This window comes from Hyperoodon ampullatus, assembly GCF_949752795.1.
Source record: "Hyperoodon ampullatus genome assembly, chromosome: 9".
NCBI lineage: Eukaryota > Metazoa > Chordata > Mammalia > Artiodactyla > Ziphiidae > Hyperoodon > Hyperoodon ampullatus.
Genome location: NC_136922.1, coordinates 34,387,879 through 34,410,406, shown reverse-complemented (window position 1 = coordinate 34,410,406; position 22,528 = coordinate 34,387,879). Strand labels below are relative to the sequence as shown.

At 44.3% G+C, this 22,528-nt stretch overlaps 2 protein-coding genes across 3 annotated transcripts in view; one reads left to right on the top strand and one right to left on the bottom strand.

Annotated features, from left to right (window-relative positions):
- DNAH11 (dynein axonemal heavy chain 11) overlaps positions 1-14,892 on the top strand; it is a gene marked incomplete at its 5' end in the record, with an annotated part of 313,916 nt that extends 299,024 nt beyond the window's left edge. The window contains 6 exons of the mRNA XM_079711490.1: positions 4,207-4,449; positions 7,155-7,337; positions 7,411-7,526; positions 12,420-12,532; positions 12,968-13,108; positions 14,116-14,892. Coding sequence (XP_079567616.1) covers positions 4,207-4,449; positions 7,155-7,337; positions 7,411-7,526; positions 12,420-12,532; positions 12,968-13,108; positions 14,116-14,363 — 1,044 coding nt within the window. The 3' untranslated portion in view covers positions 14,364-14,892. The remainder of the gene's footprint in view (positions 1-4,206; positions 4,450-7,154; positions 7,338-7,410; positions 7,527-12,419; positions 12,533-12,967; positions 13,109-14,115) is intronic.
- A 508-nt stretch (positions 14,893-15,400) lies between these two features.
- Positions 15,401-22,528, bottom strand: part of CDCA7L (cell division cycle associated 7 like) — a gene marked incomplete at its 3' end in the record, with an annotated part of 50,786 nt that continues 43,658 nt past the window's right edge. For both annotated transcript variants that reach the window (XM_079711494.1, XM_079711495.1), the window contains 7 exons: positions 20,826-21,203; positions 19,341-19,412; positions 19,056-19,226; positions 18,209-18,334; positions 17,100-17,249; positions 15,947-16,083; positions 15,401-15,431 (listed from right to left, as the gene is read on the bottom strand). In XM_079711494.1, the coding sequence (XP_079567620.1) occupies positions 15,401-15,431; positions 15,947-16,083; positions 17,100-17,249; positions 18,209-18,334; positions 19,056-19,226; positions 19,341-19,412; positions 20,826-21,203 (1,065 nt within the window). The remainder of the gene's footprint in view (positions 15,432-15,946; positions 16,084-17,099; positions 17,250-18,208; positions 18,335-19,055; positions 19,227-19,340; positions 19,413-20,825; positions 21,204-22,528) is intronic.

Sequence of the window (22,528 nt, the reverse complement as noted above, 5' to 3'; positions counted from 1 at the left end):
CCTATGTCTGTGTACACCCACACACCCACATGGTTTGTGACTGGTGCTGGGTTTTCTGGGAAAAGCACTCAGTCCTTGTTTTCCATACTGAAGTAGCTGAAAGTGGTGGCATACTTTTCTCCTGTCTCTCTCTAAAGGTTTCCAGGTTCATGGCCATTGCCTGATTATTTCTTGGAAACCCAAGGCACCCTCCACCGTGCCATCTCTACTCCCACTTGGGCAAGACACCAACTGTGTTTAGAGCTGTGCCATGTATTTTTTAAAAAAAATAGTTTGAGCAACCTCCTGTTTATAATTTCTTGAGAAGTTCATCTCCTAAAAGCATTATGCCTTCCTCAAGTCCATTTTGAGAAGTAATATAATCATGTATTAGAAAACATGGTGTACTGTAGTCTCATATAGAAAATTGAGGACAGATTATTTTTTGCTACTTTTAATAATGTTAAACAATTTGGGGACAAGGCAGGAAAAAAAAAAGACTTTCTGGCCATGTGACCATTACTTGTTTCTTTTGGCTGTGAGTCTCCTGGTCTTTCCTTAGTTCTAATGAGCAAGGTTTCACGGGTCAGAAAGACACTTTGAATTTAGCACAATTGGAAGTCACTCCTCAGAAGAGGTCTGGGAGTACATTACCATGGAGATGGGAAAGATAAACAGGGTCGGGTGTGCTACCTCTGCAGAGGCTGATTTCTCTGAATGATGGTGGAGGTCAAGGGGCAGAGTGACAAACTCATTCTGCTCTTCCCTCTCTGCTTCTGGCCTGAGGATGAGAGTGAATTACTGTTGCCAACCAAGACAGTCCATTAACCTTCACAAGCCTGAACTCCCATTCACATAATTGTAAAATAAATATAGACGATGCAACCTGAGGGGCACCTCTGGTGTGTGCATTAGCCCTTTAGACATTTAGGTACCTGCCCTTCCATGCCGCTCTGGTGAGGTTTTCAGGATGGAGATGCTCATTTGCAGTCTTGCATCCTCACCAGAAAGCACTACCTTGTCAACTCACCAGAGGAAGTTAAAGCACTGACTGGTTTGGTGGCAGCAACTACAAAATCCCAGTTATTTTGTTCTCATACAGATGTTTCCTGCTCATGCTGTTTACATTATTAGGAACTTAAGCTAACACTTCAGCATCTGCAGGATGTCTTTTTGCCACTTCTCACATTGGTTAACTTATTTGGCAATTAGTGTCTTTGGTTACATGGGCAGGTGGTCGAACCTTGGAATGCTTTCAGTGGCTTTGTCCTGTTAGGAGGATGAATGAGTTTCTTGTTGGGTAAATGACACGGCATTTAGAGAGGGTTCCCCGACGGCAATGTGCTTTAGAGGGTTCCTGGCCGAAGTTAGGGAATTATAATTAATATTCTTCTCTCATGTAAGGTGCATAGTTGGCAATGCTAAACAAGTAATATGGTGAATTACTTTTGGAAAATAAGGTATCAGGTCACCTGAAAGCTGTCAAATATTAATAGCTTAAAAGTTGGGCTTTGAAGTAAAACAAAATGACAAAAAAGCTCGGGTTCAAATTCAGTTCTCCCTTGTGTTTGCTGTGCAATTTTAGATACATCACAGAACCTGAGCCTCTGTTTATTCATTTGTGAAATTAGGGTACACAGTAGCAGTCACTCACCATCCTCCTCCTCAACCTGCCCCACTCCCCAGCACCAGGTGACCACTAATCTACTTTCTGTCTCTATAGATTTGCCTAATCTGGACATTTCATATAAATGGAATCACACAATATCGGGCCTTCTGTGTCTGACCTCTTTCACTTAGCATGTTTTCGAGGTTCATCCATGTTATAGCATGTATCAGTACTTCATTCCTTTTAAGGGCCAAATAATATTCCATCGTATCGATTCACTATTTTATTTATCTGTTCATCAGTTGATGGATATTTGGGTTGTTTCCACTTCGGGGCTATTATGAATAATGCTGCTTTAAATATTCATATATGTGTTCGCATGGACATACGTTTCCACTTCTTTTGGGTATATACATAGAAATGAAATTATTGGATCATATGGTAACTCTATGTTTAATGTTTTGAGGAACCACCAAACTGTTTTCCAAAGTGGCTGCATCACTTTATATTCCCACTGGCAATATATGAGGGCTCCATTCTCTCCACGTCCTCGTGGTGGGTGTGAAGTGGTATCACATTGTAGTTTTGTTTTGCATTTCCTTGAAGACGAGTGATGTTGAGCATCTTTTCCTGTGCTTATTAGTCATTTGTGTATCTTCTTTGGAGACATGTTAATTGAGAACTACTGATTCTTTGAGGCCTAACAATAACCTTATCAAACAGCCCTCCCCCAAAGGCAGGACAGGTGGCCATGGTGCAGAGTTAGGGTCCCATCAGCAAGAAGCAGCTTTTCATAAAAGCCTCTCAGTGGGATGGGAGAAGGCTTGGATTTAGAATCAGGATTCCCAGAGCTCCCTGAGTATGTTGACATCTTCACAGATTTCTCAAAGAGAACAGAAGTCTCTGTGTGAACTAAGCCTTGTTTATCGAGCTTTACTTGTTTGACATCATAGTAGGAACTTACAGTAGGACATTCTCAGGTTTTGTTTTTTCCTTCTAGAAAATTAGGGTGTTCTCATGTTTATTGGGTCCAGGTCTCTGTTTCTGGCAGTACGAAAGACTGGATAACTTGAAAATTCTCCCCATACAAAATAAAAATAGAAATTCTGACTTTAACATTTAAAGTGCCTTTTGGAATTCAGGAGAGCAATTGAGCATCATCCCTAAGGACATGGGCTCCCTCGGCAATCTGGGATTGCAGGTTTGAGAAGGAAGGAATAAACTGCCACGACTCACAGATGACATGATTGTGTAGAAAATCGCGTTTATTTTGTCTCCATTAGACGGTGAGTTCCTTAAGAACTAGGTTATATGAATCTCTTATACTTCCACGGCTTATTGGGGTATACTAGGTGATCAGTTCATAGGATTGAATGAATTAATGAATAGTCACTTTGTCTCCAGGTGATAGTGAGGGGACCAGATAGCATGAACATACACAATTACAGAGATAAACCCCTTTTCAGAAAATGATTTTAAAATTCTAGGCATAATAGCTACTTTAGGTGATGGTTTTTAAAAACTAGCATTCCCTGTACATTTAAGTGCATGTAGACAGAATTCACAGCAAGAGGCTGGGAAAATTAAACAGAAGTGTAATGGTCCCCTGGCAACTAAAGAACAATCAGGGGGAAAAAAATCTGAGATTACACTGAGTTAAGCAGAAAAGTATAAGCGCTGGATTGACTGTATTTATAGCTGGTCAGAGACTGAGGCCCATAAATCGTTTTGTTACATTTTGAAGTCCTACATTCTAACTGTTGTTCTGGTATTTCTGCTCGCATTGCCTTGGTTAAGAACATTCTTCCAGGTGGAATGTCTACCCTTCTCCCCAGCCTGAATGAAGTGGATGGGTGTGATTAATGCCTGATAACTCCAGCCGCTCACTCATTAGGCAACTGTGGATTGAGCACCAGTATGTGCTAGCTAGTGGTTGCCCCAGGGTCTACAGATCTTGAGATGAGCTACACGGACTCTGCCCTGAGAAGCTCAAAGTCACAGGGAGGTAGCACTGATTTGACTTTTAGTGTACACTGCCCTATGTTAGTTACACACAGTCCCACGTATTTTTTAAGATAGGCACATATAATTATGCATGTTTACAAAATCTACATGCATAATATATAAAATAGTTTGAAGTAGTATTGCAGAAAGTACTATTAAGTCATACTAAAATGAGTTCAGAATTAAGATTAAAATCAAACATATGCCCAGGCAAGTTACTCTGAATCTCAATTTCTCTCTGTGAAATGGGGCTATCTGAGAGAATCAATGACTTCAAGCATGGAACAGGGTGACCAATACACAGTAGATGGCTCAGCACCTGTCCGTTCCCTTTGTGTGCATGTATCGTGTTACCCCAAGCAAACCGCAAACCAGGTCTTCTTAAGGATGGGATTCATGTGTGTTCCTTGGACTTCTCCCCAGAGGTCAGCGTGGTACCATACACAGAGCAGACTGACTGATTACAAGAGGGTCAAGAGAATATTTTAGAGAGCTTGCTATCTATCCAGCATTGTGCTGGGGCCATCTTACCGGAGTGTTCTCAAGGTGTTTGGGAAGTGAAGATTGATGTCCACTTAGATTTGGAATAACTGACTTTTCCTTTGTGGTTGAAGGTTGATGATGAACTGATGCTGGCACCAGGATTTGCTGCCCCACCCAACCTGGATTATTCAGGCTACCACCAGTACGTAGAAGAGATGCTTCCTCCGGAAAGCCCAGCACTGTATGGCCTCCACCCAGATGCTGAAATAGAATTCCTGACTGTCACAGCCAACACTCTCTTCAGAGGTTTGCTGGAGATGCAGCCCAGGAAAGCACTCAGAGGTGAAGAGCTGGGACAGTCCACAGAAGACAAGGTAGAGGGTCATTCTTTCTTTTCTATTGAGTTATACTGTATATACAGTAAAGTACACTAGTCCTAAGTGCACAGCTAATGAAGTTTACCTTTGTGTGCACATAACCACCACCTGGATCAAAATACAGAACATTTCCAGCACTCCAGAAGGATATCCCTGCCCCTTACTGATCAGTACCCTCTCCACCCCAGGCCAAAGGTACCCACTCTCCTTAGCTCTGTCACCACAGACTAGATCGAGTAGATTTCCCAGTGTTTAACCTTCAAATACATGCAGCCTTACAGGATGTACTAATTTATGTCTGGCTCCTTTCACTCCACATTTCACTGTGAGATTTGAGAGATTCATCCATGTCGCGGCATGGACCAATGGTTCATTTTTGTTTAGTATTTTACTATGTAATTCTTTATTTATATATATAAAATTCTTAATTTGCTCCTTCTATAGGAGATGGGTGTTCGGGTTCTTTCTAGCTTTTCATTACAATGACTATCACAGCCGTGAACATTCTTGTATAGTCTTTTGTCAGCATACAAAGGTAACTCCCAAAGCTATCTGCTCATAATACTCATTCCTGTATACCCAGAAGCGGAATTGTTGGATCAAAGGGTATAATGTTCAGCTTTAATAGATACTCCCAGTTTTCCAAAGTGGTACAACCACTCATACACACTCCCACCAGCAGTGTGTATGAGTTCCAGTTGCTCCTGCTTCTTGGGGTCTTGTTAGGAGTCATGGTATTTCTTTGTGGTTTTAACTTTGCATTCCTCAGTTAAGAATACTGCACATTTTTTCATACGCTTATGGCCATTTGGATAAACTTTCATGTTAAGTACCTGTTCCACTTGCTTGCCCAATTTCTAATTGGGTTGTCAATCTTTTTCTTACTGATTTGTAAGAACTCTTTTATTTCAGATGTGTGTCCTTTGTTAGGTGTATGTATTGCAAATTTCTTCTCCACATGTGTGGCTTGCCTTTCATTCAGTGTGTTTTTGGCTCTGTCATTTTGTTAGTGTCTTTTTTCACCTTTTCTTGGGAGACTGGCATTATCGTTCTTTTGAAGGTTTTTATTACCGTAGAATGATGGGGATGAGAAATGGACATCAAATAATTTTTTTTACCTTTGGATTAAAATATTACTTCTCATTAATTTAAAACCTGAAGTTTATTTTTCCCTCAATAAATTAGCCTCTATTTCTCTCAGAATTATCAGTCAAGGATTCAGTGTGTGGAAACACAATAAACATCAGGTCTAATTATAGTGAGGTCCCAGGAACTTGCCGTATTATTTCTTGAAATTTTTCAATTATTTCTTGAAATGAGGCCATTCATTGAGACACTTATTTGTAATTTAGAAGCTTTAGAATTTGTTACAGCACATTTTATCCTATATACTAACATCTTCCCTATATGAATTTAGATTTTTAAAAAGATGAATGAATTTAAAAATCCATCCATTTGGGAAGATCTATAGTGTTAATAGAAGCAGAGAGGTGGATGAGGTCTTCGTCTAGTTCTGGGGCTTCAATCTCTCCAGGGAGGCAGCTGATCATTACACCAGAAAATGCAAAGCAAATGAGGTAAAGATGCCTCAGCATCTCCTACAAGCGGACTGGTTGTACCAACCACCATCTACTAGGTGTTTATATACTAGGCACTATAGAAAGTGCTTTACAAATATGCCAATTTAATCTGCAACAGCTCTGAGTAGTATCGGAATCTCTCTTTTGGAGATAAGCTTAGGTGACTTCCCAAGGCCAGACAGCTAGAAAGGGCCAGTGAAGGAAACCAGATTTTAGCTGAGTCCCAAAGCCTTTCTTTGACCTAAGTTCTCTACAGCACTGTGTTTCATACTCTGTACTGCTGCTGTAAATAAGCTCAAGATTTCAGGATCCGACAAATGACCTGCCAGGGTGCTAATAAAGCAATCTGCACGCATCAAGTCAGAGCCACAGGCAATAATGCGAGAAATAAATGAAAGAGGGAAAGCTGCCTGAGGCTGAAGACAGGCAATATCTTCCAATCTTTCGTCCTTCTTAGGTATTTGTTGGTTTTCCCAGCTCTGTAAAACTGCATCATTGGAATAAATATGCACATCAGAGAACTATGTACATATGCACGTCTTCAGTGAACAAATCCTTCATTTCTTTAGGGCAACAGCTACAAAAGATACAGGCTTCCTTGTTGTTCAAAATATTGATCCAAATTGCCCCCCAAATTTTAGGATGTGTCAGTTGCAAGGGCAGCATTGCAGAGTCACCAGAATTAACTCGTGTAAAGGGCATCTTTGGTTCATGTGACTTTTCAAATAACTTTTCTAAAATAGCAGATTGCAAAATGGACTACCCAAATATTGGGGTTCTCCATCCTCTGATCATGTCTTTACAAACAAATGAAATGTAGTCGATGAGAGAGAGTTCTTATGTTCCCTAAATGCTAACAGTAAATAAACTACAAATAGTAGCACCTCCCTGCCTAGACTGTGGGATGTCAAGGAGGGGAGGGCTGCACCGATTGAGGGAGCTGGTGGTGCCACTCTGCCCCCCTCCTGGGAGTTAGTAGGCATCTTTTAAACTCATTAGCAAGCATCTTTGGGAGTTGTATGATATAGTGCTAGACTTAAAAAAAAAAAGAGGCTATATAGTCACCGTGACCAAAAATGAAATAGAAAGGAGCTAAATCTTTGTGCTTGTTAATGATTTAAGGTTAAGAATGCCTTGGATGACATTTTGGAGAAACTTCCAGAGGAGTTCAACATGGCAGAGATAATGCACAAAAACCCAAATAGAAGCCCCTATGTCCTTGTCTGCTTCCAAGAATGTGAGAGGATGAATATTCTCCTTCGGGAAATCCGGGTGTCACTTCAACAATTAGACCTTGGATTGAAGGTAAGTTTAAGTGAGACTAGAGCAGCCTTCATCACATTAAAAGATACTATGTGGCCTTTTTTCTCCCTGCAAGGGGGAGCTGATGCTGTATCCTGACATGGAAGCCCAGCAGTCTGCGCTGAGTCACGATGCAGTACCAGAAAGCTGGAGCAAACTGGCGTACCCGTCTACTTACGGCCTGGCCCTGTGGTAAGTGCCCCACGCCTGTGGCTGCCGGCCATCACCAGCCTCACGGCTGGTTTGGTGTTCGGAATTATGCCTCATAGGAGCCATGAAAAACGTACTTTGTGATTGTATTCCGCCATAACTGTGCAAACAACCACCAGTTTCACTTGAGTGAAAGGCAAAAATCAATTAGAAGTCAGGCTCAGAGCAAGATTTGAATTCTGCGTCTCACTTAATAGCTATCTGATCTTGGACAAAATACCTGACCTCTGTGTTTCCATTTTTCATCTGAAAAATGTGGAGAACAGAATTCCCTCCTCGAGTGGATTGGATTTAAATGGCCACGGGAGGCACCCTTAAGTTTACCCTCATATCATGTTATACCCTTATTTTCGAAGCCAGTGATTACTAATGCCATTTCACAGCTAACTCTTAAAATGGTACGCAGTAAATCAGACTGCCTTCAATTTGGGGGTGTGACCGCAGTGGCGTGCCACAAAGCCAGGGATAGAAATTCACAGCTCCCTGAAAGCCAGTGTTGTCTCCAACCACAACTTGGCCTTGGTAGTCAGCACTGGAAGTTTCACAAGGCTGGCTCTATTCTTGGCTTTTCCACATGGATATTCTTCTCACTTTCCTAAATTTTTCTTCCACGAACTAGAATGCTACGCTGATCCTTAAACTGGAAGGTCCCATTAGAATTCCAAGTGACTGCACGTTGGAACTGCCCCCCCGGGCACGCAGGGGTTTGCTGAGGTGGGGGGCAGGGGGTGTGTGCACACCCAGCGAAGGTGCCCTGTGGAAATGCCACAGATGGCAGCAAAGCATTGCAGCAGGGAAGAGTGAGCAAAGCCTCCCACTGGATTTCTGTTAATGCTATGAATACCTAAAATCAGATTTTACATTTCCAATCAGAAAAAGGATTTATATTTACACTTAAATTTTATAGCAATAACTTTAGACTTATCTCCGCCATCTTATTTTGTGCTTCCTAAATTCTGTATTTTTCTTAGCTTCTTCTTTTCCAAACTTTTCTGACTTCTGTTGGTTTAAGTTTTCTTTATCCCATGTTTATCCCTGTACAGTTCCTATTATTTTAGGAAGACTCTTGATGTTGTAACATAAACACTTTTGGTGTTTCTAACACAATGTAAAGTCAATACTTTTTCCTTTAGATGTTTTAAGCTCCTCCTGATCTGGAAGTGTAGTTCAGCTTTATTTTGATCCACAGTATTTTTGTTTTGTTTACAGTCGGCGATTATTATTTTTTTTGTGTGTGTGTGGTACACGGGCCTCTCACGGTTGTGGCCTCTCCCGTTGTGGAGCACGGGCCCAGCCGCTCTGCGGCATGTGGGTTCTTCCCGGACCGGGGCACGAACCCGCGTCCCCTGCATTGGCAGGCGGACTCTCAACCACTGCGCCACCAGGGAAGCCCCAGTCGGCGATTATTTTTGCTTACTAACACGTATAGATTTCTTTGTTCGTTGTTGCTCTTTTTTTCTTTCCTGTACTTTGATTTCCAAATAAGCTCTCCGAATCCAAATGATTTGGGTAGAACTGGTATTAATATCTCCACTTGACAGATGACTGAGACAGATTTCATGTTTCTCCCAAGAAAATCCAAGTATTAATTCTTCTATATAAGTGATTTATAGGTAAGTAATTTGTATACATGACAAATAGAGAAGTAAAACCATTTAAACTCTTGTCATGAGATTCTATCATTTCAAGACAAAAAGACCTTTCAAGACTTATTTTTGCTGTTGACTGTCCCTTGGGAATGTTTTTAGGATGCTTTTGTCAAGGTCATTTGCAAAGATGGCCTGTGGTGAATTTGACGTATGTTTGAGAAAACGCAGTTATAAAACTCTTGTGGTATGGAATATAGATCATTCCGAAAAATAATGTTAAAAGTATACATTATAATTTATTTGACCTGTGTCACCTATAGAGAGTTGTCATAGTTCAGCTACTATGCACTTGCAAAAATCATGTCAGATGACTTATTTTAAAGCCCAGCCACCTATGTTTTTTTTCTCACCACAAAGAGCATATCCAGAGACCATGCCATCAGCCATAGATACGCTAAGAATTGCCCTGCTGCATTATAGCCACGAAAGCGATGTTCCCTGAGAGATGTTTGCATAACTTCTGTATTACTGTTGTATCTTTCTTTTCTTTCTCATCTTTTACGCCTTTGGCACAGGGTCCTTCCTATTTACTTTTAATCCTAAAATAAAAGTGAGCCCCTTTCCAGTTGGCATAAATTCAGGAAGTAAAGTTCAGGCCACATTGGGGCCATGAGGTCAGCACTGAAAAAGGCAAAAAGGAAAGAAACTGGGCTTGAGGTTCTCTGAGGTGCTGAATCAAGCACGACTTGAGTCAGATTTTCTCTGGAACCTTCAGTTATAGAACGCAAAAATGCCACTCCTCATCACTGAAACCACCAGCGGCAGCATGGATGCTGTGCGCACCTCACCTGGGGCCCCTCGGTCCTGGATCCCCTCTTCATTGCCCTAAAGGAGGAAGTACACAGCAGGCTTTCAGTGTACATGGTGGGGAATAGATGGTATCGTGTCTGAATTCTCTTTACTGCCCTCTCACTCGATTAATGGTTTACCTGTATGTAGAATTCTAGATACGATTATTTTCTCTCAGAACTTCAGTGTTATATAACTGCATTGTCTTCTGGCGTTTATTGCGGCTAGTGAGTCTGTTCATAAATATGTCATTCCTTCACAACTAAGTTATTGTCTCTGGGAAGTTTTTAGGATTTTTTTCTCTTGAGCCTTAATGTATTAATATTCTGTAATTTTTACTGCTGTATTTAGGTATGGTCTTTTAAAAATGCATCTTACTTGGTACTGTGTGCTGTTACAAATGGGAGGCCACAGTTGTTTCCACCCTGTAAAATTCTTAGCCTTTCTTTCTCCAAATATTGCCCTTGCCGTTCTCTTCATCTGCCTGAACTCTCATCATGTTCCATCTGTGTGTCCCTCCGTGTGTTTTGGTTGAGTTTGTCAGTTCTGGCTGATCTTCATTATATCTTCAGTTGTCTCCTGTCCTCTTGCCTACTGTTTCTCCCCTGAATTTTTAGTTTCACGTTGCTTAGTTTGAGGGGAGGGGAAAGTACCTGACCTAGTTGTGTAATTTTGTTTTTATGACGGCCACCCTTTCTCTTTCTCAAGTTTAAACATGTGTATTAAAAGTCTTGATTTCAGATTCCTCTTATTTTTTGGGTTCTCTATACCTTCCTGTTTATTGGATTTGCGGGTGGTTTTTCATGCCATATAATCAGTTGTCTTCATACTCAAGTAACAGTTTGGCTGGTTATAAAAGTAATTTAGCCCATTCGTTGTCAGAGGACTTTGTAGGCATCGTTCTATTCTGATTAAATGCTGCTATGGAGGTGTCTGAAGGTAACATAATTTTTTCTCCCCTTTATATAAAGACTTCGTATTTTTTCCTGGCTGTCCAGAGGATTCTGTCTCTAGTCCACATTATCTTAGTGTTGATTATTATGTGTCATATTTTCTTGCAACATACGTCCCTGATTATAATGATTCAAATTTGTAACTTAGGAAAACTCACATTTTCTAGAACTGTATTACTAAACGTGTGCTGTTGCATTCAGCATTCGTCCTATTTCTACTCTAACTCTTTAACTCCTTTTTTCCATTTTTTTAAACTATTCTGCCTTATGCTGCTTACTTTGTGCTTTCATTTCTGTAATTCTTTCTGAGATTTTTCCAACTTAACTTCCTCATCTGTTTAATGCATAATCTTGTTCTACAATCACTTGTTTTTAGAAAAACTTGTTGCTGCAACGTTTATCCCCTTGTGACAACATTCTGAGACTAAAAAGTCTTCTTGCTTTTCCTGTTCTTTGCCGTTCTTCTTTGTGGGATCTATCATCAAGTATCTGAAAGAATTTAATATGGGGCAAGGCCCAGGGCCATGTTCTAACCTGGCAGGAATTTTCCTTGTGACTCAAGTTTAAATGTGAACGTTTAAAAGCCTTTCCTCCTTCACAGCCCAATCTCAGACAGACGTTTCCTCCAGGTGGTGGTCTGTCGAGATGATTTCTCACTCAACCCTGCTTCCTTGGCAACTGCGAACGAAACAAGGTCCCAGGAAGTCAGTGCTACCTGCTGTGGCCCTCACCCTGGAGAACTGCTTTGCTGCCTCTTTCCCTGGGCTCTTCGCTCTGTGCTCCACTTCCCTGCTGTTTTTAGCAGCCCTTCGACCTACATTTCAGTATCTCCTCATTTTATGAAAGTTCATTTTTCCTTAGCTTCTGGGAGCTGGCTTCCTCACAGGTAAATTTCAGATACTTCCTACCTGGCCTAATTGCTGTGCCCACGGGATGAGAGAACCTGTGTAAAAACAGCAGTTTCTCACACCACAGGCTTTGGATGGATGGAAGATGGTTGGTTCCCCTGCTTTCAGGTAATTACTGCACGTGGGAAGGCTAATGTCACGTTTTAAAGCCCCTGCCTTTCCTGGCAACCCTGGTCTTAAAACAGTCGTGGCAGCCTTCCCCTCGCCATCCTTAGACACACAGGGGTGCTGTGTCCCTGTGCACCTCCGTGTTGGCATCTGTCAGCCCGGATCATACACAGATCACCTGTGCAGAGTCACCACGTATCACTGGGAGGATGTAAATAAAATAGTGGTTGAATAAACGGAGGCGAATTTTTTGGTCACATTTCCCAGTGTTTCTTGTCCCCAGTCTCAACGGGACATATAATCTAGCCCTTTAAAGGGACAGTGTTCTGCAAATCGTCAGGTAACGATTTCACTGGTTATCAGTTGTGGACCTCTCTACCACCACCCTTCACCCCACGGACTCTAATCTTACTGAAAAACTTTATTACCAAAAAGCAAGTCTGTTTCTTCTTACCTTCTACTCACCAGGTTTAATGACCTCCTCTTGCGATGTCGGGAACTGGATACCTGGACACAAGATCTCGCCCTTCCGGCTGTGGTGTGGCTTTCTGGCTTCTTCAACCCTCAGTCCTTCTTAACTGGTAAGGGCTGGGGCAGGGCAGCCCCTGATGCTGACAGTCACGCCCCTAGCAGAACCCCAGCCACTCCCCCTGCCCTGGCCACTACAGAGGAAACAAAATGCCAGGCAGGACAGGAGCAGCCAAGAGAGGTGGGATGGGGTCCACCCCGGTAAATGTTTTCCATCACAGGCTGCCGGTCTCTCACATCGGTTCCACTCTGGCACGGCAGAGCATAAGCCAGATGGGTATAGCCGTTCCAGTAACACTCCATCCACCAAAGCAGGGAGGTGGTCCTGCAGGCCTTCGTTTCCCACCCCTGCTCTAGTGCAGCGCCCAAGAACACCCTGTGGGACCACAGCACGCCTCACTCAGGGAGATGCTCAGCTTATACGGGTGGCTCCCGGGACCCTTCTGTGGCTTTATCCTACTCCATTCCTGTCCGTCCTCCTCCCAAAGCAATCATGCAGACCACGGCTCGAAAAAAAGAGTGGCCACTGGATAAAATGTGCTTGACTGTTGAGGTTACCAAGAAAACGAAGGAGGATTATGGGCACCCCCCCAGGGAAGGCGCATACCTCCACGGGCTCCTCATGGAAGGTAAGGTGTCCCAAAGAGTGCGTGTAGGGCTATCACAGTTAGAACCTGTCTCACTCAGCTTCCAGTTGGTATTTGTCCTTTGTTTATTCCATTTCTCAGCACTCACACTGGTGGTTATTTACCTCGTTTCCGGCTTTCAAACAATTTAAATGCTAAGGTAGATAGGATGTGTGTCCAATGTGAGCCACATTTTAAGGCCATGGCTGTCACGTAAAGACATAGACACTGAATTTACTTTGCTTTTTAATCAGCGCAAAAATCTTTCTTCTCCTTTTTAGAAAACAGTTAACTTCACTCTTGTGGTAAAATACCAGGTTTCTCTAAGCCTGTAAGATGCCAATGCATACTGTGACTCTCTGGGCAAAGGGGTAGAATAGGCAGTATTTTCCAAATTTATTCACCCATGCATTTATCTTATCTTGTAGAACACTTCCTCTTACCTTAAAGGGCACTTGGAGAAATGCTTTCCAAGTCTCTGCCAAGATGCTCCTTTTTTACTTTCACCATCTGAACACTTGTGGCCCGTGCTTTAAAGGCGGGGTAGGTGGTATAAACAACAAGTGACCTGAACTTAGACGAAGAAAAAAAGGTGCAGTGGGGAGGGAATGTGGTGAATTGGACACGTCTTATACTGTCCATAAGCATGCAGATTCACTTGTTTAAAGGAAGGACAAACTAGTTTGCTTTACTGCATCTGGATTCTCTCTCACGGAATCTGTTTTCATGTAAGTAAGTTTTGCACCTTTTAAATTCAAATCATTTAGTTGACTGTTCACAGGAGAGAGTTCAGGCATTAGCACAGGAGCAAGAGTCTCTGCTTACAGTGTATGCGTGGCCCCTGGGCAGCAAGTACCTTCATCTCCTTCCCATCTCAGTCACGGGCCAGCTCGCTAAGGAAGCCACTGACGAGGAATGAAGTGACAAAACCGGAACGTTTATTGCCTACAACAAATAGAGGCTCAGTACCAACATACAGCACGGTTGTAACCCTTGGGTTTATGCTGTAGGTGCCAGATGGGACAGCCAGTCAGGAGCCATCGTGGACGCCTACCTCAAGGAGTTAAGGTCTGCAATGCCAGTCATCTTTGCAAAAGCCATACCCGCGGACAGACAGGAAACCAAACACACCTACGAGTGCCCTGTGTACAAAACCAAAACAAGGGGCCCCAACTGTGTCTGGACCTTCAGGTTGAAGAGCAAAGAAAAGGCGGCCAAATGGGTCCTGGCAGGCGTGGCCCTCCTGCTGGAGGCATAACAACGGCCCTTGCAGAGGGGCTTCTATTCCTCCCGCCGGAGCACCGCGGAGATGTCCTTGTTCCTGCACGGTCATTTATTCTACTGAGAGGCATAAAACAGAGTCCAGCTTATGTACCTTTTAAGTAACTAACTTAAAATGTGCATTCGTTGTTTTTAAACAAACACCATCTCTGAAAAGTAGAGAAGGGGGACAAAAAGAAGCAAATGTAGATAAAAAGACAGGAACCCTACTGAGAATCTGTTCATCTGTAGCTCTCCCCAGTACCCTGGCCTCCCCGTTCCTGCAACACACAAGAGTACAGTATAGATCACATTTTCAGCAACGTTCCACTGAACCTCCAAAACAATATGGTGGAAGTCTCCCGGTCCATACACGTGGGAGCCTAGTTCTTGTAGATAAACAAAACCTCTCAAAAGTATTAGCCTTTATATTTTTTTAAACTATAGAAGCCACTGGCCCCAGGCAGCCGCTTCTGCTGGCCAGCAGCCCTCCAGTGTCCGGAATGTGACTGACAGTCCACTTTGTGTTCAAGTGTTAACAAAAATAAAACTCAAGATCTACAGGTAATTGCACCTTGTAATTTAGGGGAACAGTTTCAATAGAAATTTCCAATGACCCAGAGCAGCTTAAACTATGTGGTTTGAACTGTGGTCACTTGTGATAAGGTAAACTTAAAGGGGCTATAACCCCTGTCCCAAGCTGGCCTTCAGGGACTGGTTTGGGAGGTAAAAGATCAAGGCAACAAAGGTAAGAGCTGCTTACACAATGTTTCCTCTACCCCATTTAAACTATGGGTTTTTAAAATCAGCTGCAGATGCTTAACAATTCAATCTATAAACAGGCCTGTGTATACATGTATGTCGATTCCTCTCTCGTCTTCCTGAGAAATCTTTTAACGTATATAAACAATCTTTAAAAAAAATAGTATTTAGATCTACAAAGAATTTCTGTATACAAACACAACCATAAGAAATCTTAGGCACAAGTGGCATGTCTTGTCGGAGTCCTCCATGGTGAGCTGGCTGGTGCTTCTCTTAGTTGTCTTTTACCAGCTGCTTTTGTAAACTGAGAAAAAATGGGAAGCATTAGTGGGATGGAGGCAAAAGCACAGTGGCATCCTAGGTTAGAGGCTCAACCATCCCCTGGAGTACCAAGCCCGAACCGGCTCTCCTGTCACCAGCTCAGGCCCGACTCCTCACGCACGCACAGCGGTGTGGGCCGGCCCCCAGGGCCACTCGCCTGCCTCCCGCATCCCTACACGCAGCCTCCTCGTCCGAGCGCACATGGCCCAAGCCTCCCCTCTCCTTAGCGCTGCCTCGGGCCTTCGCAGCTTTGCCTCAGCCTGCCTTGTAGACTCTTTTACTGGTTGAGGCAATCGGGGAAATTCTAGCAAAGGAGGGAACTTCCCGATAGGGAAAATACCAGTCCCGAGCTTGCCCAATGCAAACAGACACAGGATGACTGGCACTCGACGTGATTTCTAAGAATCAGACTGAAACAAGGCAACCCCGTACCTGCCTAGAGGGTCTCCCCTGCAGCACCTGGAATTACAACCTCTGTTTTTGATTTGTGAGGCTTACCTCTCCAGATATTCCTTAACGTTATTATAACCGTAAAACTTGGCCAGATGAATGAGGATGCCTGTGGCACAGCGACCATCACGCTTCCGACAGTAACTGCAATTGCAGATGCCCCGGCAGGGAGGACACACCCAACCCTAGGGAAGCAATGGCAGCAGAAATGCCCCCGTTATCAATAGGCTCTCCCCGCAAGACGAGCTTCTGATTGAGCCTGGATCACTCAGCCTCTCCACCAATCTTTAATCACGTGAGACGCTTCAGATAATCCTTCACCCTGTGACATGTACTAATGTCTCCTTCCCCTCGCGTGTTTCAAAAAGGTCCAGAAAGGTTGATCACCCCAGATCACGCATGCAGAAACACTGAAACGTGTTGGTTTTAAACAGGATCAGGTGCATAATTAGTAAACATGTTCAAAACGTTTTGGAGAATTTCAGGTATCAGAGCAAGTGCAGGGCCCCTTACCACTTCACAGGTCACACGCCCAGGAGGTCGGCCCTGCTTCTGAGAACATAGGGTTTCTCAAATCACTCAACCTGAGTAGCAGTTTACATTCACCTGCAAACTAGGGACAGTCTATTTACCCCCATGACTGCTGCATAAGAGGTCTTGCAGTGGTTAAGAGCATAGACTCTGGAGCCACACTGCCCAGGTTCAAGGGCACACTAACCATCATACTATGTATCAGCTCATTTTACAGAGAGAACCAAGGTGTTGGGAGGCTAAAAGAATAACAACTGAAATAAACTGCATTAACAGGCGTGAAATCTCAGAGCAGTGCAGGTGCGCACAGAAAGCACCCTACACCGTGGTATACCCACCCCCGGGGCCTGGCCCCAGCAAATCCAAGGTAAAGGACGCTGCTGGTGGAAAGGGACACAGGCTGGCCTGTACAAACCCTAACTCTAAGAAAGCTTGCCTCTGACCCTGGAAAGCGAAATGCACTCTCTTCTCTGGTCCTATCTGTAGGGCACGAAACTCTACTTTTCATTGCTGCCGGTCTCAAGAGGCAGAATGAAAAGGAGGGTGGTGAGGGGGCCTACAAAGCCCAGAGCTCTGCAGCTACAGGTACCCGACAGAGGGCCCAGGAGCCCCGTCCGCAGCTCGCTGCCCTCACCAATACAACTCAGGCCGAGGCGAGCACTGTGCCTACCGGGTCCAGCAGCGCCGATCTCACGTCCTCCCCGTAGCGGTTCCGCAGGCAAGGTCCACAGAACTGTCCTCGCACCCCGCCGCAGCTCTGGTTCCGACACACCGTCTTGGTGTCAATGGTCTTCTGCCGACACTGGTGGCAAGTGTTACCCTGAGGCGGAAGGCAGTGAGTGGTGAACATGGGATTGGGAGGGGGAGGCCCACGAGGCCACACGAACATCCTAAGTGCAGGAAGCAGCCCTGCCTCTCCCCGGGAATCGAGCAGTGCTGTTTCTCTGGTACAAACACTGGCACTCTCTGGCAGCCTGTAAGCACTTTTAGTTCTGGGGCCAGAGAAGCCTCTTAGGGCAGATGAGACTGAGCAGGGAGCCTGGAAGAAATGAAATGATCAGCTGGACAGAAATGATGGGAGAGACCAGAGCCCACAGGGGTGAGAGGTGACTGAATGATGATAAGCCCTGGGCAGCATCACACGGCTCCAACCCAGTTCCTAGCAATCCGGTTATGTCCAGGATAAAATCTCCTGGTTTTAAAAACATTGGCAATTAAATTGAAAACCTTTTAATAGTATTTAAGACACTGTCCCATTATCTAAAAAGGATGCAAAACAACACAAAGCCATCCTCTACATTACCATTTTAAAAAAATTTAACACATTTCCTACCTACCAAAGATATTCGATCAAACTTTAGTTTCTATTGGTTATATAAAATATATATCATACATACGTTTTCAATGTGTTAAGAATATATTAGAAATATATTTCTGTTGGTTATAAAAGCGTAGTATTTTTTTCAACGTTTAAAACATAAAAACGAGTTAAAATATAACAATTACAACTATGCTTTTCCAGACTACACCCCTGCCTCCCCCCACAGATAATATGCATCCCCCAGAGACCCGTCTCCTGATTAGAATTACTGCACTGAGCCGTCTCCCCTTTCCCGGTTATAGCTGCTCCAACTCGGAGCCCACCTCTGCGCCCTGGGGAGACGGCACAAGTGCGTAAGCCCAGATACAGTTTAAAACAAGGCAGGATTTCAAATACCAGTGCCTGGGACTCCCAGTATAAGTCACGATCACGTGAATTATTCATCAGATATACTTTACCAGAACTTTATCATAGATTTTATCTCGAACAGTTATGGCCACATTCTCCAAGTCCTCTTCAGTAATGTCCTCCACTGGCCGAAAAGAAGATACACAGCGACGTCGTCGATATCCCTGGCATCTCCCCTGCAGAACGAGCCAAAGCAGAACTGAGCATTAGATGGTTTGGGCGGTTAAAAAAAAAAAATTATAGAAGTTTTAAACTCCTCAGGGCTCTAGGACCATGAATGTTAACTATGTCCCTCTTCTATTTCCCTGAAATCATTCACACATTTTAGTCATTTGCTGAGCTCCTATCCTTAGTGCTGAGCTTCCCTGACAGCAAGGTGACCCAGAACGATAAACCAGAAGCTCAGGGTTTCCCTGACCAGTGAACGGTCACCTGCTGCAAGCTCTGTGAGGCCGGGGAAGTGACCCACACTGAACAGCCGAAGCCACAAATGGGAAGGGTCCACAGTGTCTTGCTCTAGACTGAAAGCCCTCCGAACCCCCCGTTCCTAAACAGGACCACAAGCCAAACCACGAAGCCACCTGCAGCCATTATCAGCCTCCACTGGAGAGGAAGCTGGGGTCCTAGCCATTGCTCGGTTTAGAGGAAGGACCCGCTTCACGGCCTACAGCTTAGACCAAGCGCAAGCTTAGGCCCAGGGCTCTTTTCCGAGTGCGGTCCCAGGAGTACCCACAGCATCTGGGAACTTGGCTGACATGCAACTTCTCAGCTGCTGCAGACCTACCGAGTCAGAACCTCAGCGCTCTCACCGAGCCCCAGAGGGCTATGATGAACGCTCATGTGCGAGGACCGCTGGCTTAGACAAAGAAGCATTGGTTCATTATAGTCAGAAAATACCCCGCTTGTTGTCTTCCTTCTTCTGAAACTGTAAAACTCTTCTGCAAACTTGGCGGCCGACACGGTGAAGTTCTCCAGGGCGAACTTCTCAGGAGGCCGTGCGCTCCGGGCCGGGTTGGTGCGCCGTGGGATCTGTCCCTCTGAGAAGGCCCGCCTCACTGCTTTCTTCTTCTGCAGGTGAGAGCACAGACACACACAACTGACTGCTTTCTGGAATGAAAGCCATCTAGCAACCGACTGTGTGCATGAGTACTGGAATCAATACATATAAGGAGATCCACTTACAGAAGCTGAGTTCGGGGTTCGGACCGGGAAGAAATCTGGCATTGAGTTCAATTCCGCCAATAACTGAGCAAGCTGAAGTTCAGAAGAAAGAAAGGATCGTGCATAAATATTGCCACGTCTACTTCATCTAACATGTTATCACAAGTCTTCCAGTTTGCAGCTATGAGAAACTTGTAATAAGATCTCAGCAGTTGTTATTTTTTTAACCTCACATGTAAAGATTTTTATCTGCGCAGGTGAGATGCTGATAGCATGAGAGGAATAAAATCTACGCCCATTCCTTAGGTAGAAGGAGAAGACACAATGAAAACTGTCCTGGAAGGTCCAAGGCCTGGAGCATGAGGTTAGAATCCTGACTGAGCTACTAATTCGCAGTGTGACCCTGGAACCTATCATTTTGCCCACCTGAATCAAGTTTCATCATGTTCACAACAGAAAAGGCCCAACTAGATCATTCTGGCAGTTATTCAGAGCTCTGAAACACTGATTCTTTAAGTTGGTTAATTTCTTATCAATAAAAATAATTTATGAAAATATTCCCAAATAAACACCTAAGAACACCAAATAACAGGCATTAATGTGCCAATCATACAATTTAATTAGGATTCCTTTTAGTTTTAGACTTACACAGAGGTATGGGTGTCACCCATAAATCCTAAAATCATGAACATAGTTCTTATTTTAAAGACGCAGAGAGATATGACACTAAAAATTTCTCTTAGCTGAGCACAAATATGTCTCTGGATAAATTATACCCCAAAATAGGCTTTATATTTTCTTAAGCAACTTAATAGACATATAATAAGACTGCATATACAGTATCATTAAATTATGCTTTTTAAAAAGAAAATATTAAAGAAAAAATATACCAAAATACTAAAAGTGATGATGATTGGTAAGAATTATTTTTTTAATTCTGTGTGTATAAAATTATGAAGGAAACCACAGTTACTGACCACATATAGAAAAACCAAATACACAAAGATTTCACCTTGTTCCATTAATTATTCTGGTGAAAACATTTTAAAGTGATTCAAAACTGCTCAGTTCCTTTTAATACCTAGACCCCTTTCATTCCTTTAGCTGATATCTTGACACTACAGCATCTAGGTTGAAAGCTGCCTGCCTGACCTGCACAAAGCAACTCCTAAGTGGGCTTCGTGACACCCACGTTTACACATTGCTTCTTTCTGCTGGGAACAGGCCCTCTCATCTCTGTAAAATACCACTGCATATTTGCAACATAACTTGATCCACAGTAAATGGCGTTTAGTCCATGGCACTGTGGAGGGGGCTAAAAATGGTCCCGGGAGTCTCTGTTCCCAAACCAAAGCTAATCAGGTGATAACCGCTTGGGGTCCAGGAAAAGAGAAGGAACCCACAATGCTCAGAGCACACTTCCTGACAGAAGCCAAAACAGCAGCAGCTGTGGGGACGCAGCCCTGGGAGCCCCAGCAGTGGTGGTCTCGGGCCGCGCGGCCTTACCATGGCTTTGTTCTCCTTGATGTTCATGGTCCTTTTCAGCAGGGCATCTGAGCTCTCCTGGCCCTCGTCCCTGGAGTCGTCCTCAGACTCAGAGGCAGAATCTTCCCTTTCCTTCCTCTGTCTGCAGCTTGTCTTTCTTCCAAGAATTCCATTCTTACTGTCCTGTATGCACGAGCCAGAAAACAATGGCTCAGGAGGACTGTTCTTACCGGCATTTTTTGCCGGTTTCTTGGTGGGGAACTGAAAGGCTACTCGAAGACCAATACTGCTTCTTCTCGGCTTGCTGCTTCTAGGTGAAGTCTTTTCTTCTTCATCATCTTCCTCTTCTTCACCCATGAAAGATGCTTTACCATCATCACTCAGCTCTGACTCCACGAGCTAATGAAATGACAGCAATAACAAAGACAGTGCCTATAAACAAACCTTCAGAAAGACACACTTAAAACCACTGACAGTATTTTAGGAAAACAATGAATAGCTGAAAGCTCTCCCTTCCTATCGGTAGTTCCCTCTGAACTCTTCAGTTAAATGCGCAAGTAGTTTGTAGATGAACAAAATCAAAAAGCAGGCTACTACGCGCGCTCTGGACCAGCCACACCCACCGGCAGACCGTGTTCTGTTCAGAGCATCAGGCTGGAAGCCAAACGCTGACGAGGTGGGCTCCTCCCCAGTGGACCAGCCAAGCTGGCACACCTGGAGCCCAGGAATATGGAAACAGTCAAAGAAAAGGGTGTGCATGACATCAGAGGTATCCTCAGATAAAAATGGAGTGCTGAGTGAAAAATAAAATACCATTCTGCCCTACCTCTAGCTGGAACAGAACTCATGAGTAAGGGACAGGAGAGCTGACTTCATTTTAGTGAAGTGACCAAGGAGCAGGCAGATGACCTGCCATCGGGGTCAGTGGCGGAACCTCATCCCCAGGATACACTGGGTCCTCACTCAAGGGAAGCCTCCTCCCCTTTCTGTAACCCGCAGCGCCATGGGGTGAAATCAGGCAGACAGCTCTGCAGGTGGCTGCAGGCACCTGTTCAGTCAGCTCAAGCAATTCTCAGCCTCAATTTTCAGTCTCCACTCGGCATAGGTCTCCAGCATTAAAACATAACTTGGTTTCACACGTGAGAACACAGTAAGAATGGAAGGCAACAGCAAGGTGACATCTCAGATGCAAAGGACTCAGCAACAGCAGAGGTGGGTTTAAATATTGGGATCAAGGTCATCGCCTGGCATCTTTCCTTGACCACAGGCTGGACAGTGTAGCCTGGGCACCTCTGTCAGGGACTCAGGTTGTGAGGAGAGCTGAGAACAGCACCAGGAGCCGCCTGGGATTCAGTTAATGACTCTGCTTCTTCCTCGGTGACCACCCCCGCCCCAAATTCCAGCTGGACTCAAGTTAAAAATAAAGCAGCGGGAGGGGGAAAAAAAGCAGACAACTTCCAAACCTTGGTGTATGTATCAATGCACAAAAAGCCAAGCAGAGAAATAAGACTGTACTGTACGGAGTTATCTATTTGTTTTTGTTTTGTTTTGTTTTGTTTTTTTGCGGTACGCGGGCCTCTCACTGTTGTGGCCTCTCCCGTTGCGGAGCACAGGCTCCGGACACGCAGGCTCAGCGGCCATGGCTCACGGGCCCAGCCGCTCCGTGGCATGTGGGATCTTCCCGGACCGGGGCACGAACCCGTGTCCCCTGCATCGGCAGGCGG